At 37.5% G+C, this 19881-nt stretch overlaps 1 protein-coding gene across 5 annotated transcripts in view; it reads right to left on the reverse strand.

Moving 5' to 3' along the window:
* Positions 1–365: 365 nt before the first annotated feature.
* The window catches only part of LOC123880771 (somatostatin receptor type 2), a 122771-nt gene continuing 103255 nt past the window's right edge, over positions 366–19881 (reverse strand). For 4 of the 5 annotated variants that reach the window (XM_045929070.1, XM_045929069.1, XM_045929071.1 and 1 more), the window contains 3 exons: positions 6093–6124; positions 3574–3630; positions 366–3307 (listed from right to left, as the gene is read on the reverse strand). In XM_045929070.1, the coding sequence (XP_045785026.1) occupies positions 1996–3249 (1254 nt within the window). In that variant the 5' untranslated portion in view covers positions 3250–3307; positions 3574–3630; positions 6093–6124 and the 3' untranslated portion in view covers positions 366–1995. The remainder of the gene's footprint in view (positions 3308–3573; positions 3631–6092; positions 6125–19881) is intronic. The other variant, XM_045929072.1, reaches the window with a different exon arrangement.

A 19881-nucleotide genomic window follows, 5' to 3' on the forward strand; every position in this document is an offset into this window, starting at 1 on the left:
CTTAACAGGGCTCTCTCCGTCACTTACTCCATACAATCGTAGTTCCAATTTCATTTGAATATTAAGCAACCAAAATCCATGAAATTTTGCAGACATATTCTAAAAACTAATATCTGTGCCTGTGGTGTTTTAGATTTGTATGTGAATGAGTTTAAGACCGCGTAACTTTGAATCCGAATATTTTAACAGAAATCTGAAAAACCACAGGCATAAATATTAGTTTCTAGAATATGTCTGCAACATTTCATGGACTTTGGTTGCTTAATATTCAAATGAAATTGGAACTACGTTTGTATGGAGCGAGTGACGGAGTGACCCCTCTTAAAGCTTCGCTTCAAAGTAAACGTTCAAATAAAAGCCAACACTTGTCACGAATTAGATTTTAATTACAACTCTGACATTATGACAATAGTGGGAAATATTTACACGATATGTACATTTTTACAATAAACATTAGTATGTATACTAATAAACTATTCGCCACGCGATCATTACACATACGATAAAGACCTAAATGTTAATAAATTCTTCGTTACAACCCTAGGCCAAATAATGTCACCATCAACCAAATAGAAATAACTGTAAACAGATATTATGGCCCAAGAGCCCAGTGCGCCAGACGTTACTTGTTTTCTTAGAAATAAAATGCGTGGATAGGGTAGTGTAACTGTATATGTACGTTTAATGTACGCATATAATTTGCTAGCTTGAACCGACGGTTTTAATTTAGAGATATATTTTCTTAAAAATCTGAGTGCTGTGAGTATATTTCCTGAGTTTCATAATAGAAAAATTAGGACTCAAACTAAGTAAATAAATATGTTATTTGTTTGCGAGCTTTAAAGCGTCTGGTGGAAATTACCGCCGATGGGAAGTGATGGCAGTATTGAATATTAAATTTTATTATTATCAACAGTATTCAAGCTTTAAGAAAAGTTAGTAAGGTTTTACATAGGTAACTTTAGCAACTCATTCTTACAAATTGGCCGTTAGCTAGCAGATATGCATACGTTCATAATACGCACTTACACTACCCTATCCATATAATATTTTGTTTCTCAGAACATAAGGTTAGCGCTCCTGTGGATCTTGCTCTAATACAATATACATAATAATATAGATACAATCAATAAATCATTTATACTTAAACAGTTTCCTACCAGGAACTTGTACTCGTATACTCAGGTCCACACATTACATTGAATTTTGTTCGTAACGTAACAAAAACTACACATTTATTTGGACACAATATTCAAGTAGAATTGGGTAAGATTCGATCCGACAGATGGCAGACAGGGCTCGTGTCTCTCAGCTGTCAGATGCTTGACATCCCCAGCACCAAATTGGAAGGCTTTCTATACATGAAGCCGGAGGCGGACCGGTGCCGGACCGAAAGTGAGTGTAAACAAATAAAAATCGCATACCGACAGCGCGGTGCCGTCATTTGGCTGCCATACAACCGCCGCACCAACACGGCAGGGCAACGATGCGGCACGGTAAAACTAAACGGTTTTTATTTGTTTTCACTCACTTTCAGTTCGGCGCGTTCAGCTTCGAGTTCATATACAGGAAACCTAACAGGTGCATGAACTAGAATCCTTTCCACTGTAAGCACGCTTCCACTATAGCAACAGTACAATTGGTAACAAGTCACAAAGTGAAAATCTTAAGTTTGGTCTAAGGTGTAAGATGAACCAGACTTTGTACGAGGAAACTATATACACGCCTAATTCGGTATAATTAGAGTGAAGGCGGTCGCAGTGGGAAGGCGAGTGGTGGTGGCATATTGACACTTTGTACACTGTGATACAGAATTGTCTGTTTTGGCAAATTATAGCGAATTAAGCTTCAGATTCCTTATATATCGTGGACTTCCACAGTGTGACACCTGCTTCTGCAACAAACCAGTCTGCAATGTTAATCTATAGAAACGATCATAGTGTCCTCATCTAGCACTGTGGTGGGCGGCTCGCGGCTGCGGCGAGACACCCGCACTCAGAGACGCGTGTGGGTCAGTCCGTTAGGCGCTATGAGAGGAGCGAGGGAGGACGGACGGGCTTCCATGTTGAGGGCCTCACTCCCGGCCACCGAGCGAGACGTCACCGCTGTAGACGCTTCCGACCGTGACGCGCCAGCTGCCTCCACTTGAGTAGACATCCCGCGAGCTTCAGCCAACGCTCGAGATTGGGCCCTCGCTGCACTGCCACCTTTCTTCCTCGGAATCACGCTGTTCTCCACGTGCAACGTCGCATTCACATCTTTCCCAGCAGCACAGGTGCAAGCCTTGAGAAAACTCTTCTTGAAGTTATCAGATAAGAAAGCGTACAGGATAGGGTTCATGGCTGAATTGCTGTAGCTGAAGCAAGCGGCGACGAGGAACACGGTTATAGTAATCCGACTGGCACACTCATTCGGTGGAGAGTATATGAGAGCGACTTGGAATGCCCAGTAAGGCAGCCAGCAAAGAACGTACACGGCTATTACAGTCAGCACTAACTTGGTCACTTTTCTATGCGAGCGCTTCTTCTCTTTAGATTTATTCTTCGGCCCAACAGTTTTCAACTTCCTTATAACCAGGCAATAGAAGACGAAAATCAGTGTCAAAGGTGCAGCGAAACCGAGAGCAAAGGAGTATAGAGTGAACGAAGTCTGTCCTTTATTAAACTCCCTTTCCGGCCACACAATGTTACAGGACAATCCATTTTCTGATTCGATTAAAGTCGTGTACATGAAAATCGGTGTCATGACTAGAGCTGAAGCAGTCCACGCCGCCGCAGACACCACGCGAGATACGAAAGGAGTTCGTAAACGCGGGGCTGCTATCGGATGGCACACAGCGATGTATCTATCCGCGCTCATGATGCAAAGGAAAATGCTGCTGGTGAACTGGTTGATACCGGTTGATATCATGTACGCCTTGCACATGAACCTTCCGAAAGGCCACGAGCGGACCGACATAGTGACAATGAGAAAAGGTATTCCAATTAGAAAGCACTCGTCCGCAATTGCCAAGTTCACAATGTACATGTTCGTAACAGTTTGCATTTTCGAGTAACGAAGGACGACGTATATTACTAGGGTGTTCCCGAGCAAGCCGACGACACACACGAGAGCGTAAAGAATTTGTGTAACTACGTACACAATGGGCAGGTTCAAGTTGGGACAGTTCTCGTACGTGGAATTGAATGTGCCGTTGTCATCGTACGAGTAATTGGTGTTGCCGTACATCTCCACGTCTTCCAGCTCCATGACGAGGTCGTTACTTTCAAGTGAGGACTCGAAGCTTTTATTCCGAGGCGATGCTCACCTGCAAACAGAAATGAGTTTCGGAATAATGTATGAAACTACTGCAGAATATGGCGGGATGCGATTCACGTTGTACACAAAGTTTCGTCTGAACAAATAAGTGAAATAACATTTTCGTTGCTAATGCTAGTTTTCTTCTACCTTCTCTACATCTGCGCTACAAAGTTTTCGTTATTTTATTTTAATACTTAGCACAGCGGCGACTAGAAAGGTTTTTAGTTGTAACTTTTAGTTGTACGAGTAAATAGCACGAGAATTGAAACTCACATTGTATGTGGAACCGGTTATCGCCAATTTTCTTCCACAGTGTGCTCCATTTTGTATCTGTAACAAAAAAAAAAGGAATTCTGATATTTATTGACAGAAATTCAGTAACGTTCAGTGTTCCTAAGGGGATAAAATGAACTGTAACAGCTTCAACAGAAAATGGTTTTAGAAGTAGCTTTATATTCCCAATAATGTCTAAAATTATTGTACTAAACACAAAACTATTATTAAAGCAGCCGTAGAAAACTTGCTTTCCAAATCGATTTTATCCAATGTCAATTTTTTCTAGACAGTGACAAAGTACTAGTTTCTAAAGATCCCATAGTTTTTTTTTCTGAAAATTTTAAAAGTGAAAATTATGTATTACCTAAGTATGCAAATCATTGCAATCAAAAATTTTCGCCAGGTGAAACCGACTGTGGTTTTTGTGGCACTGAATGTAACAAAAATGTCCTGTACCTACATTCTATAAGTTTAATAAATATGAATAAATAAATAAAATAAATTGCACTGCTGAGTATGGATCTCGTCTTAGAATGAGAAGGGTATAGGCCATAGTGTGCCATAGTTCGCCATGATGGGCTAGTCTACAGTGATATTAAACCTTGAAACACATATAACTCCGAAAAATTAGAAGTGCGTGCCCGGAATCGAATCCTCGACCCCTCCGAATAGTAGGCCGATGTTTTAGCCACTAGGTTATAAAGTAACTTGACCTTTACACCAAAATACCGTTACAGTAACTAATATAAGCCAGAAATAACAGGACGGTATATTAATAGTGATTATCATAGTAGGTATCTGTCGGGTTTGCGTAAGACGCGCGACTGTGACGCTGGCAGCTCCTGGGACCTGTTTACAGGATGACTGGTTCGCAAATAGCACATTGTTTGGGCGGCCGTCACTCGCTAACAGCCGTGTTGTTATCGTAACGGTTTCGACACACAAACTAAACATTCGTTACGCTTAGTTATTAGGCAAGCTGTTTGTATGATATACCATCCAAGAAGTATCATTGCGGCCAATTCTGATCCAAATACACTATCTATACTTACAAAGAATCAATAGCTTAATTTGCTATAATCTGCTGAATCCTCTAGAATCCGCATGTCGCATGCTGCATGTTGTACCATACAGATTTGTCTTTTTCAGCAGATTATTTTGTTTTTGATTTACCGTGCAAAATATCAGAAAAATACCTGAGTACGGAACCCTCAGTGCGCGAGTCTGACTTTCATATGATACCCCACTTGGTATAGTTATCTTACTTTGTAAATTGAAATTACATTTGAATTTTTTTTTGTGATGTAACCACAAATTCACGGTTCTCGGATTTTTCCTTCACTTGTACTATAAGGCCTATTTAGTATTTACCTGTCTTTCATGATTCTAGGTCTACGGGAAGTATCCTATAGGTTTTCTTGACAGACATGACCGAAGGACAGACAGGAAGACCGATAGACAGACAGACGGACAGACAAGACAGACAGGCAGACAACAAAGTGATCCTCCATGATAAGGGTTCCATTTTTCCTTTGAAGTACGGAACCCTAAAAGTGTTTTTTTTAATCAATATTTAATTAAAATTAGAATTACTATAAAATATACAAATTATTAAGATATATTGGCTACAACCGATTTTAGGCTAAGAAACGATTAAATCTAGATTTTAACTAATAACGGTGCGTCTTGACTCTAATAAATAGTTTTCAGCGGTGGTAATTTGCGTTTCTGTAAGGAGGTTCCTGTGATTTATTTATCTTTTAAGCTTTAGCAAAAAGCAACTATGTAGGTATACAATCTTTGGTTAAATGCGGTTAGGGAACTACGGTACAAAAGTATGTGGGTACTACTACTAACAGATTGTTTATGTCAGAACAGAAATATTGTTCGCCGTTAATGTTATTATGATAATAAATAAACGTAAATGTACGTACGTAAAACACGCTTGTTTTCGCTCAACGTAAACATGAATTCACGTGTTACGTTAGTATTTGTATATTTACAAAATTTATCTGAGTGCATTGTTGTTATTTAAATGTTATATTGGTATTAAAGACATTCGAAGACGTAGGTATAGATTATAGCAAAGCATGAATCTTACTAATGATAATAATAATAATTCTAAGATATAGTAAAGGCATTGTGCTACCACACGCAATAATATTATGTCTTTACTATCTATTTAATTACTAAGTACTTACATGATGTCCGCGACTTCATAGATTCAGGTTTAAAAACCCTGTGGGAACTCTTTGATTTTCCAAGATAAAACATAGCCTATGACCGTCTCTGGGACGCAAGCTATCTCTTTGTAGACCTCTCGCCACAATTAGTTGCTTGAATGGGCCGAGATAAACAGATACACTTTGGCATTATAGTTTTCATCATCTATTGCCAATATGACAGATGAACTCACCAATGATCTCTACGTTATATCTATGATGATTCTTTTTTGTTAACTTGTTAGTTAATACGATATCATGAATACGATAAAAAAAAGGAAATATTATACTTACACTCTTGTTAAAGACGGTCTCATTACGTATATCTGTAACAACAAAAAAATAAAGTAAGTAAAGTAAATGTAATTAAGTAAGCTAATTAATGTTTTATTTATGTTAATTACTGCGAAACCTTCGTATTTATCAAAATAATACAAGGTCGAAGTCGAGAATTTGTTTTGTACCGATATAGTTAAAAATTCTATATATTATGGGCCACCGCCCATCACACACGTAGAATATTTTTATTGTTGTACCTCTACTGTAACTATACTGTGACAGTCTAGTGGGTATCGCTCCCTCGTCAGGGGTCCAGGGTTCAATCCTGCATCTCTAAATTCCGGAGTTATATGCGTTATCAGTTGCTTTAACGGTGAAGGAAGGAGTCATGTCGTGAGGAAGCCTGCATGCCTGTCGCTTGTGAAATGCTTTCAAAGGTGAAGTCTGCCGTACTGGACCACTGGAACTGGGCTGTAATGTGGCCTTACCCCTTCTCATTCTGAGAGGAGACTCGTACTCAGTAGTGGGCCGGCAATGGGTTCATCTTGATGATGTATAAGTATAAGTATAGGTTACTTGTTATCCCGGACGGGTTCGAAACTAGTCAGGCTTACTCGACGTACATAATATGTACACATGTGACGTACACAGCGCCCAGCTATCAATGGACGTACACGTAGTATGTAACAATCTACACTTATGCCTAATGGAAATCACTCACGGTAGTTTAATAGCTCGTTCACACAGGCTGCGTAAGCCTTGCGTAAGCGTAGACGTAGCGCGTACTATTGCGTTGTAATGTATGGAACTGTATGAAACATAGCACACCGCTTGCGTAAAGCACGTGCCACTAAGCACGTGTACGTGTACGCAACTGGTGTAAATACGTTATACTCGCATATATTAATCTCTTAACTCATAAAACAGGAAAACTGAAAACGGACCGTCGCGAACTGTGAATAAATTTACTATTCACGTCCACTGTAAGGCCATTATTTTTTTACGCCCTAATAGGGTGAGAGTGAACTGACATAAACGCGCTATTATTCGGGACGCGGGCCTCATAATGGCGGCAGTTTTTACGAGTTTCCCGCGCTTTTGTGCCAACTATTCATTAAGGGCAGTCGTTCCAAAAGAAATCGATATCGACCTCTGTACTTCTATACATAGAGATAGAAAATAATGAAAAGTTTTTATTTTTACAAAGATATTATAAAACGCCATACCTAATATGGATAAAGCTTTTTGACACCTACGACTGTGCTTCTTTTACTTGACTTCCTCTTATTGAATGACTAACTGGTGCCAGATTAATCCGATCAGATCCAGTCCAGTCAAAATTACTTTCATTTAAAAATACGTTTCTCTTCTGCCTGACGTCCCTGATTTTTTTTGTATGTAGGTTCTCTAATCTCTGTATAACTATATTTTTTAATTCCTCTCAAATGAAGCTGGGATAGGTCAGCTGTACGTTAAATAAAAATTTAATGAGCTTGAATACATGGTTCTCAATAAAACTAAATGACCCAAGTTGACCCAGCCGGAATTCAAACTCGGGACTTCCTAGTTATATAACCACCGCCCAGAAATGTCATCGTCGCTGGTTAACAACATAAACCCGGTCATTAGTTCGGGTCTGGCGATTATTATAACCCACGCGAAAAGTTTTTATACCGACCGAAACTGTCACGTATTATGGGAATGAGTGTCATATTAATTCCTTTTCCACAACATTTTCTGTCCCTTCTTGCCTATTTATGTTAGATTCAGATTAGTTATTACTTAGTGTCATCATCATCATGATTTAACCCGTTGCCGGCTCACTACTGAGAATGGGTCTTCTCTCAGAATGAGAACGGTTTAGGCCACAGCCTGACACGCTGGCTCAGTGCGGATTGGCAGACTTCACACACTTTTGAGTACATTATGGAGAACTTGCCTGGCGGTAAGACGGAAGCGGGCTAACCTGTAAGGGGCATGGCAGTTCTTCCCATTTTATTCAATTGATTACTACATAGCATTGTACCGGAACGCTAAATCGCTTTTCATGGCTGAAGCTTCCCACCAAACAAGACAAGAGTCAATGTAGAAATTATAAATTCCCAAATTAGCACAGCCAGAAATCCAATCCTGGCGATACTACTAATCAAGACCACATCTCTCACTTCTACGCGAAGACGATCGTCTGAACTACTAAAGTTTTCAAGAGTAGGTATATTGTGTAAGTTTACCTTTGAATATATTTCGGTAGAGAAAATGACAACTCACGTTTCATATTAGAAAATCATGTAAACTAGGAGTTCGTTTGACCCCCGCCGGCCGGGCACGTTTTTGTGACAGTCTGTATTCGACGTTAGCTCGTCCTTTCTGTTTAGATAACATAAATAAAGGGCAATGACGATCGGCTCCGTACAATTAGGATTCCGTACTAGCACGTCGAACCAAGTCTACGGGATATTTTTCGGAGTGTGCACAAGAGCTTTTTGACCTGGTCCCTCCTTCACCTTTCTTGTATGGCAATTATTGTAAATTGAATACTTTAAAAGAGCAACCGCCGAGTTTCTTGCTGGTTCTTCTCGGTAGGAACGGCATTCCGAACCAGTGGTAGATTATTTTGATGATTCAAAAGCACTTGTAAAAGTTTAATTGAATAAAAATAATTTGAATTTGAATTTGAATTTCTACCATCGTACCGCAAGGCATCGTCAAGGTCTGCATCCAGTTGAAATTTCTCATACGAAGCGATTTCCTTCCTCGTTTCTAATCAGAACCGCTAAGATATGGAACGGCTTTCCGGCTTCAGTTTTCTCCTCCACTGTTAATATGGGTACCTTCAAGTCAAGAGTGAATAGGCTAGCGCGCTTCTAGGCAAGCGCGCTTCATCTTAGGCTGCATTATCACTTGATAGCAAGTCTGATTGCAGGCAAGCGCTAGTCTGTAAATTAAAAAATTAAAAAAGAGTTGCCAGTGATGACATACGGATCCGAGACATGGTCGCTAATTATGGACCTCATAAAAGCTAAGACTCAATCAGCGGGTGATAGAGGTACTTAGATAATATGCTCGGAATATTTCAAACAAGTAGACGGAATTGAATAATCATACAATCATTGCCGTCTTTACTAATGTTGTATGGAACCCCAAAAACAAACCCATTCCTTTTTAGGACCTACCTAACTCGAGACATGGGACGTAGACAGAATTATAATAGGTTTATCCTAATATTATGTTGAAGGGCAAAAAGTGTCCCATTAGGTAGGTTAGGTAGGTAACGATTATTTTAATAAATTATTTAAGAAACCTTGGGAATGAGTTGTTCTGGTGGCTCTGACAGTTTTAATTAGTTTTAGTTATATTTTGAGATGGTGATAATAAAGCGAATTAGCGCCTTATTTTGTTATGGATCGTTTTTTCGAACTATGTGCCATGCCCGTTGCCACATCAGCTTCGTATAACCTGCCTAGTACTCATGTGGTTTATAGCTCGGATCTCCTCACATAGTTCAAATTAATTAGGCGCAGTACACGCTATTAGCTTAATAGCCGTCGTCAGCTGTCAAATCGCCCCTCACTCGCTGACGGGTGACAGTGACGGCGGTAATGACGTCATCACTCATCACACGCGACGTGCGGACTGTGCTCTAAATGATGTGATAATAATCACGCTATTATAGGGGTACAATGTACTCATATATTTTATATCTTTTTTGGGGCGAATCAAATGGGAAATCACGTAAATGTGGGAAATTTGAGTGTGCGGCAATGCGGTGCATGCGGACATCCGCACCAGATCCATATTTGTTACTAGGTTATGCCCGCGAAGCACAATTTTCAAATTCCAATTTAACCCCTTTAGGGGTTGAATTTTCAAAAATCCTTTCTTACGGATGTCTACTTCCATATTAGCTAATAGTTAGCTAGCATAATAGTTTCACTGAATTAGTATTAACTTTATAATACACCTTTTTTTTATTCATTATAGGCAAGCGCTTGACCACAATCACACCTGATGGAAAGTGATGATGCGGCCTAAGATGGGACGCGTTTACCTAGAAGATGCCTATTCACTCTTGTTTAAAAAATAGCCGGATTGTAATTTGTCGGAAACACATTACTTATTGGAAATGGGTTGCGACCAGCGAGTCCCATCTCCCAATGAAAAATTAGCAATGAGAGGTCCTTTTGTATGGAATCACATTCATCCATACAGTTGTATTCAGATAGATCCGTACGTTAGGTTGTATTCCACTCACTAGGTACATCATTAAGTCCTCAGCGGCGAGCATCGCTCTGAATGCAACGTTAAACTTGGAAGAGATTTACGAAGCAGAAGATATTGCAGCTTATCTCAACGTTTTAGCCACTGCGATATATGACAGAATGTACACACAAATATTAAAGTTCATTTTTGTGTTCATTCGCTCCAAATTGACTATAAACCTTTTTTATTAGTTTACCAAAACAGCGTTTAGAACTACAGCGGACTGCAAACTTGGTGTTAAAGCTCCAAAGTCTAAACTATTGGCTGCGCCACGTCGCGTATTGCATGCCGCATGCGACTGCAGACGCGACAGCACGCGGCGAAAAACGGCTAGTATCAAAACGGAGGTCCAGAAATCGCAGTGCTATTATTTTATTACAATTGCCATCGCAAAAAAAAAACGTATATACTGGTTACATCCTCAAATTTAAGCGCAAAAGCTGCTTTCAAGATGCTGTACGAAGACTTGCGCAAGCATGAAGAAAATTTTTTGCAACAGTTGAGTGGGTTTTGTTCTATTGGTGTGAATCACACCAATTGCGCACAAGTGACACGTGCGTAGTGACGCGCGTAAACCTCTAACACACCGGGTTACGCAACGTCCACGTTTTACGCAAGCGGTGTGCCATGTTTTCATACAGTTCCGTACATAACAACACAATGGTACGCGCTACGTCTATGCTTACGCAACGCCTACGCAGCCTGTGTGAACGAGCTATAAAACCATGCAAAAACGCTCCCAGCGCGGCAAGAGTTCTCTCATTCAAATACCCGCATGCGACGGCGCGACCGTGCTGCAGTAATGAGGGTTGTGCCAAAAGTTTACAATGTTTACGTACAAAAACATATTTGTAATCGGTCCAGAAACCTCGAAGAAATCTGTGTACACACATTAAAAACGGGCCGAATTGAGAACCACCTCCATTTTTGGAAGTCGGTTAATAAAAACGGGCGGACACGCCGCACGACCTGCTGCGCTAGTGGGTTACGACACTTATGCATTTATTATATCGTTTCAGATAGATAATATCGATTTATTATATCGTTTCAGATATCGGGTCACAGCTGAAAATCAGCGTCCTGCATTTAATGCATAAGATGCAGGACATAATGCTGAGCTGTACACCCATTTGGGGTGGTATCACAGATGAAAATGTATATTTGTATACTTTGCTTTTATCTGTGACACCAACAACAAATAAATGCATTTTCTTTCTTTCTATATATCTACCTCGTTTGCAGGTGGCCTAAACATTTTGTGTTCAACAAAACATCAGCCAGAGAGACACAGTCGGTTAGCGACCCCAACCCGCGGTTACAGCTAGTCTGGGATTATTTATCTAGTTGCAAATCGCTTGATACCTCTGCTTTATTTCGACTACTCCTAGTTTATCGATTTATTATAAGTTATGTTTTAGATGTACCTCGCTTGCAGGTGCCCTGAACATTTATTTTAGTTCCCCAAAACATCAGGTAGATAGACACAGTCAGTTAGCGACCCGTTCTTGACGTAAACCCACGTGGACGAAGTCGCGGTCTTGTATACGATTATTGATAACGATATTCCGATTATATGCTTCGGGTATAAGAACAAAAAAAATACACGGTGCTTGTTAATGTACCTAATGGAATGTGAATGATATTACTGACCCATACTGTTTTCGTTTTGCAAAAAAACACTATGTGTCGCATTCAACAAAAATATATCACTAATAAAGGTAAATAACACATAAATATTTATTATTTACCTAACGTAAACTTAATTTGCTTTTGATAATATATAATATAATTCCTTTTATATTTTATGGTTCAAAGTTATAGAATAGAAAAAATACTATAAATATATTTGAAAATCAAAGTTCTGAAACTTTCACCTAAGTACGAGTGTCACTAAATATAATAGACAAATATTTCTCAGTATAGGTAAATACTTAATACTTAAGCAAAACTTAACAATGGAACAAATGAAAAACAGCCACTTATCGAAACAAATATTGAGCTCGAAAATAGTTGCTTACCACAGAATTCTAAAAAGGGAATAGACATGGTATCGGATTTATTTTGTTCCTATATTCTTGTCCGTATGGTACTCGTAACATAATATTAAAGTTGCAGTGTACCATATAATTTACCATAATCCTCATCAATCAAAGTCTACCATGCTAGCCAAACGTGGATTGGCAGACTTCACACGCCATTGAGAACAATATGGAGAACTTTTAGGCATGAAGATTTTCTAACGAACTTAAAACTCCGAAAAGTTACAGGTGCATGAAGTCCCGACCCCTCGAATAGGAGGCCGATGTCTTTTACTAGCCTATCACCACTTCTATGGTTATTCTGGATTCTGTGGCGTATTCTAACTTAGTTATAAAGTATCGTATAAGAAGATTACCAGTCGTGAAGCCTATTGTTACGAGAACCGTACTAAAACTTCCTCTTACCCTCGTATGATAAAAGACATAATGCCTGATCACACAATATAGCGACTGCGACACGATTTTTGAAAGCATTCTAACAACTATTACGGATAGGCTACTTCTTGGAAATCAAAAGTTCCCACGGGATTTTTAAAAACCTGAATCCACGCGAGCGGCGGGCGAACTATTAGATAGAATATCAGCTCTATCAGATAATCATCTAGTTAGAATATAGCTTTTGAAACTTATTTTCTTATGTTGATAACAGATGGCGCTGACTGAATTTATCTGACTCTTGTAAAGCAGGCATAAGACAGTCATAATAAATTATCAAGCATCAGAAAATAGACAATTTATACTGCTTTGTGCTTACCTACTTCTACTACTAATTACATAATTTTTTGTAATTGGTGACAAATTCTTTAGAGCACTAATTTTATTTTAAATAAATATCAGAAATCAGACAAATTATACTTACTAACAAAAGTTTTTTTTTTATAATTAGTGCCTCTATTTTAATTTTTGTAATTTTTTAAAGCACTAATTTTATTTTAAATGAATATGATTATTTCTGTTCCTTTATTAATAAACTATAATTGGGTAATGGTTTTTTTATTACTCATCTGGCTGTAGGTCTCGATAGTGTAGCCTGTCTCTTGCGCCGCCGTAGTCTAACTACTAGCCTACTTGAGGATGCTCGCGGCTTCGCCCGCGTGGATTTCAGTTTTTTTAAATCCTGTAGGAATTCTTCGATTTTCCGGTATAAAAGTAGCCTATGTCCTTTTCCGGGATGTACTCCAATGTCTGTACCGGTTCAGCGGTTGGGCCGTGAAAACGTAGCAGACAGACAGACAGACACACTTTTGCATTTATTATATTAAGTAATGGATATCATCATCTTCAACATCATTATTAACAACCAATAAACGTCCACGGCTGGACATCGGTCCGTATTACGATTTCGTCCGTCACGTGCCGTGTCTGTGTAAGCCTTTAGAATCCCTTATAAGCAGGCATTGTGATCGCACAAAGCGACCGGGGTAGGCCGGGGACAAGCGGGGTACACCCGGGTAAATCTAGCTGAACTAAAGGAAATGTGGCGCAATAAATACCAGGACAATTGCTACCCAAGTATTAAGTTAACGGACGATTGAATCTAAGGACATCCTTGGTTTTCATTTTAACAGCTAATTTTGACTTCACGACGGCCTAAAGTCTATTATTATAAAATGGCGTAGATACACATCACTATAACTACCCATATTATAAATACGAAAGTGTGTTTGTTTGTTGGTTTGTCATTACATTACATCGCAAGGGGGAACGGATCGACGTAATTTTTGCATGGTTATGATTTAAAGACCTGAAGAGTAGCATAGCTTTTTCGTGTGATGGAAAATCAAAGAGTTCTTATGGGATTCATTAGGATGATAATATTTTGTGTTATGAGTAGAGAAAAAGTAGGTAATGATGATTGTTGTAGAAACCATATTAACGCGGCGGTCTCCGTTTTCGTCGATACTAAAGTTTACTAAAATGGAATTAAGTTAGGAACGCATGGATCGAAAAATTTGAAATTAATATATAATATTTTTCATTATATCCCCTTGGATTTGGTCCGATTAAAACATGATTGGACAAACTTTCCTCGATAGAAAAAAAATCAGAAGTTTGGTCTAAAACCTTAGACTTTTGGGTTTTTCTCTTTAATGACAAAGCTCTTAAAGACGTAACTTTCACCATAGGTGTAAAACAATCAAATAAATAATTCGGTCCGATCATTTCACAGTAAGTGCTATATTTCAAATTATATTCTAAATTATTTGATTTCACGCTTCCTCGCTTATTCTCTTCAAATCGCGTACAGAGCGAGTACAAAGAATTTTCGACCCTATTGTTGAGTGTTATGGGCCGTAATTACGTTATCTTGTCAGTCATACCCGTCGCCTCAGCGCGGCAGGACCTGTTTCGGGTTTCATAAGCATTTTGTCATACTGTAATTGTACAGAATGCCATAGAGTAGTAAATTCAGTACTATGTTATAAAGTATTTTTATTTAGGATTTTTCTAGATTTTAAGATAAGTTTATATTGTGCATTTATTACATTAAAAAAGTAATTATTTTAAAAAGAATGCAGTAAACAGTACATTGCAGTGTAGTGAAGCTAATATTAGGTCATTATAGACCAGGACTTATAATTTGAAAATAAATATTAATTAATCTGAGTGCTCTATCCCGGTAGCTCAAAGATCAAAAACCAAACTTGTAAAATGCATAAGTATTAGAAGATAAGATGGAAAAAAAACTTTATTGATATCAATTTAAAGGTTTTTAGGGGAAAGTACTAATTATTATGAAAATAGGATGAGAGGAGACCGCGTATAAGCAAGCGTAGTGTAGGACGTCCTCCAGCACGATGGACTGATGATATAAAGCGGCTGGCGCTCTTTAGGGAAGGCCCATGTCCAACAGTGGACATCCACGGGCTCATAATGATGATGATGATGATCATGATTATTATGAAAATGACATCCACTTTCAAGTCCGAGATGTTTATCCAAGGTGTTATAATTTTTAGTTTCTTCACTTGCTATGCAATGATATCATTTATTAGGGTTCCGTACCTCAAAAAGAAAAGCGGAACGCTTATAGGATCAATTTGCTGTCTGTTTGTCTGTCTATCTAACTGTATGTCTGTCTATCTGTCCGCCTGTCAGTCTGTTTTGTCCGTGTGTGTTGTGTCTGTCAGGAAAACCTATAGGGTACTTCCCGTTGACCTAGAATCATGAAATTTGGCAAAAACCATGAATTTATGGATTCATTAAAAAACAATGTGTTTCAATTTTCAAAGTAAGATAACTATACCAAGTGGGGTATCATATAAAAGGGTTTTACCTGAACATTCTAAAACTGATTTTAATTTATTTTTAAGCATAATAGTTTTTGATTTATCTTGCAAAATGTCGGAAAAATACCTGAGTACGGATACGGAAACTTGGTGCGCGAGTCTGACTCGCACTTGGCTGGTTTTTTTAAGTATATACGTCACTAAGTAGTCAATAATAAGTTTGACTAAAAATTGCAGTGTCATAAATGTTTTATAGATCAAAAAAATAATCATACTATTAAATATTCCTTCAACTTAGACCTTATTGTCACAGCTTAAAAGTTGAAAATGTGCAAAACAAAATTTCATACGTACTTAATACTTTTTCTCATAAAACTAGTTCAATTTACAAGAAATGAAAGATCCTATTGTGTTTGCCTTTGTCAATACAAAGGATCTTTGTGGCTTTTGTGTTCTCACTTACGTATACTAACATTAAAATATCGATGTTAAAATATTCGTTGTAAAACTTACCTTATGCAGTTATTCTTAAAGTATACATTAAATTGTTATTAGGACGAGAGTTGCTTCGTTTTGGAATGCCAAATCAGTGTATCAATTTTTCTTGTTTTGAATCGAAAGGTAAGAACAGTAATAAAATGTAACTACTGAAATCGTTTGTTTGTAGCTTTTATAGGTTCGTGAGAAGTAGTATTGTTGTATGATAATTTGGTCAATTTACAGATCAAATTTCTCAAAATCCTGTCTTAGTGCGGGTCTACGTTATATAGAGAACCAACTGCACCTTTTCAAACTTCAAAATCCCATCAGGACCAGTCCTGGCACAATTGTTAGTTAGTGGTAGTACCTTTTCACCCCCACTTTTTTTCATATTACATCCGTTAGGTCAATTTTTTTCGTATAAAATGTAGCCTATGTTACCCGGATTTACACCTCATTTATCAAAATCAGCCCAGTAGTTTCGGCGCTACGGTGGAACACACAGAATCTGGATACAAACACACACACATACATATACAGACTGCTAAAATCATAACTCTTCCTTTAGGCTTTGCCGCAATGGGGTAAAAAAACAGGCTGAATTGAGAACCACCTTCTTTTTGGAAGTTGGTTAAAAATTAAAAAAGGAGCAAGCAACAGACCATTTAGACTATTTACTTTTCCAGACGTTTTAGATACTATCTCATTCAGCGTTTATGTCATCCAACTATGTAATTTGACGTCTGGCTAATGAGGTGTTCTAATCATACAGACTATTCACAATTCCAGACGTTTTGCTACTTGTGCATTCTGTTTTTATGGCGTACAGCTAAGTTGACTGGGTAATCTGCTTTGATGTCATCTAGCTGAATTGTCTATTGGCTTACTAGGCACTTTGCTTTCATGTCAGTCAACGTAAAATTGTCTTTTAGCGAAAAGGTAATGACCTCTTTTTCTGGATGCCTAATGATAGGCATCCAGAAAAAGAGCTCAGCTTCTGAATAAGAGAAAATAATTACTACAAATTTAAAATTTGAATCAATGGCCCGAATCTGAATATAACAAAAAAGCTATAAAATATTTTAATCTCTGTCTTGACTTTGTTCAGTATCATATAAAAACATTTCTCCAGCGCTTTGACTTTGAACCTTAACGTAAACAGTTAAGTTAGCGTATTGAATGTGTACATACCTACTTATACTCTTTTGGAATATTTCACCTAATTAGTTAACTTTTATGGCTATTAGCTCCGAGCGGGCCGGTTTGACTGTAACCATATTGAATAAACAAAAACAAGGATTATAAACAAAACAGCTTTTTATACAACACGAAATATATTATAATGTTATCCTGTTATGGCTGCAGGTGCATATAATCTCTTTCAGGTGTTTTTGCACGCCTAGCGCGTGTGATATTTTTTTACTGTAAACGTTTTGATAATATGAAAAAATAGGATTTTACGATCTCGGTAATTAGTGAAATGCAATAAATAGTTACTTGTGTAATGTCCGTGCTAACTATATTTTCATTGAATTTCAGTTGAGTGTAATTTCTATAATCTCAGCATCTATAATAGCAATAAGATATAGAAAATATAAGATTTACCTATAAATGTAAGTAATTAGGAATGACAGTATTATCATTATCAATAAGTGAAAATTTCAGAAACTTGGACTTGTCCATGCTATAATCTTTTATCCATGTGAAGTATCTTCTTTCAAGGCCAAATGTAATGGTCACCACAGTAATGACCAAAACTGGCAGATAGGGGTTTATAATGAGAACGTTAACGTAAAATAGACCTTAACCGCCTTGTTTTATAGCTCAAATTAATCCATTCATGTATAGCCAGTCAGACAGAACCAGAAATTAAAATCGGTGTAATTGAATTTAGGACCTTAAGTCAAGGTTATTTAGGCCCATTTTAATTTAATGTTACTGTGTGTGTGTGATCTCATTCTATGAAAGTTGGTGAAATGTTAAATCTCCTACTATAATAAGCATACAGGTTGAAAAAGACACCTATTAGCATGATTGTAAATAGATCTCATTCATTATTTCTCGTTGTTGACAAAACAATAAAAGTACATTATAATATTGTTGTTGTTTTTTTATCAGTGACTGTTTACTAACTAATGATAGTAACTTGGCAACAGTGTGCATTAAATATTATAAATGCGAAAGTGTGTCTGTCTGTCTGCTACGTTTTCACGGCCCAACCACTGAACCGATTTTAATGAAATTTGGTACAGACTTGGGATACATCCCGGAGAAGGACATAGGCTACTTTTTATCCCGGAAAAATGAAGAGTTCCTACGGGATTCAAAAAAACCGAAATCAACGCAGGCGAAGCCGCAGGGATCCTCTAGTAGTATATACTTAAAACAATATTTAACTTGTACACATATTTTTTATAGATACGCAATGTTATATATTACAATAAAGTAACCCAGCGAAGTCGAATGTAATCGATTCTGATGATACCTACAGATTAATTTTTTTAAATAAATTTTTAATTATTTCATAATAAATATTTTTTATCACTATAACTTTGAATTTTAAACTTATACATAACTTGACTTTTTACTCCATCGTAAACACTGAAGTGGGGTGACGTAATGATTAAATGCAGGAGCGATGTGAAAATAATAATCTACACTGTGGCGATGCGCAACCGGTTCAGGGGCGTCTAAGAGAGATGCCGATACAATGTGTATCGCCATCTCTAGATTTGAAATTATACCTGGAATATACCGTCCCCTTAACCATAATTCAACGAAACGTAGCATCGTAGAGGGGTTTTTTTTCTAATATTTTTAAGGGGCTTTTATAGGAGACGTATATGCCAGCTCCATCGGTACAATCTGAATTAAAATTAAACCAGTTAAACCTAAAACGGCATTCCGAACCAGTGATGAATTATTTGACGATTCAAAAGCACTTGTAAAAGTTTATTTGAATAAAAATCTATTATATTATATTCTATTCTATTGTTGAACTACAACAGTTGAAGAGAATCACTGGCATACACTTTCATTGCCGAAATGCTTAAGGTTTGTAAAATAAATTCAAATAAATTAAAATGTGAAATAAAGTAAATACCAATGTTCATAAAATTTAAAGTTAGTGTTTCTCTCAAATTGCTATTTCGACCACATGACATCATTTACGTTATCACATACCTACTTCACAATTGGAAGAATCCCTTTTCCTCATTAAGGTATATGGTTAATTATTATGACTATTTAAAAGCACTTGTAAAAGTTTTCTTGAACAAGTGTAAATTAAAAATTTATAACACCCCCGACGATCCAAAGAATTTGGGTTTTCCAAAACATCATTTTCAAATAAATAATTATGTATTTAGGCAACGTCCATCTTGACAGCTTGACATTTGTCAATTGACATAATATTAAGAACCTAACGGTTATCTAACCTTCTTTTCTACAAGAAAACTAGAAAAGAGCTGATAACTCTTAAACGGCTGAACCAATTTTTTTGGAATATAGCTAAGAACACTCTCGATCAAGCCACCTTTCAAACAAAAAAAACTAAATTAAAATCGGTTCATTCGTTTAGGCGCTACGATGCCACAGACAGATACACAGATACACAGACACACAGATACACAGATACACAGACACACAGATACACAGATACACAGATACACACGTCAAACTTATAACTCCCCTCTTTTTGGGTCGGGGGTTAATAAAAATATATTCTGTCGACTGCATCAAGCCGAGTTTATTGAAACCTCCGGCAAGCCTTTTGGTTGGCTTTGTTTTAGTATT

This window comes from Maniola jurtina, chromosome 3 (genome assembly GCF_905333055.1).
Source record: "Maniola jurtina chromosome 3, ilManJurt1.1, whole genome shotgun sequence".
NCBI classification, from domain to species: Eukaryota; Metazoa; Arthropoda; class Insecta; order Lepidoptera; family Nymphalidae; genus Maniola; species Maniola jurtina.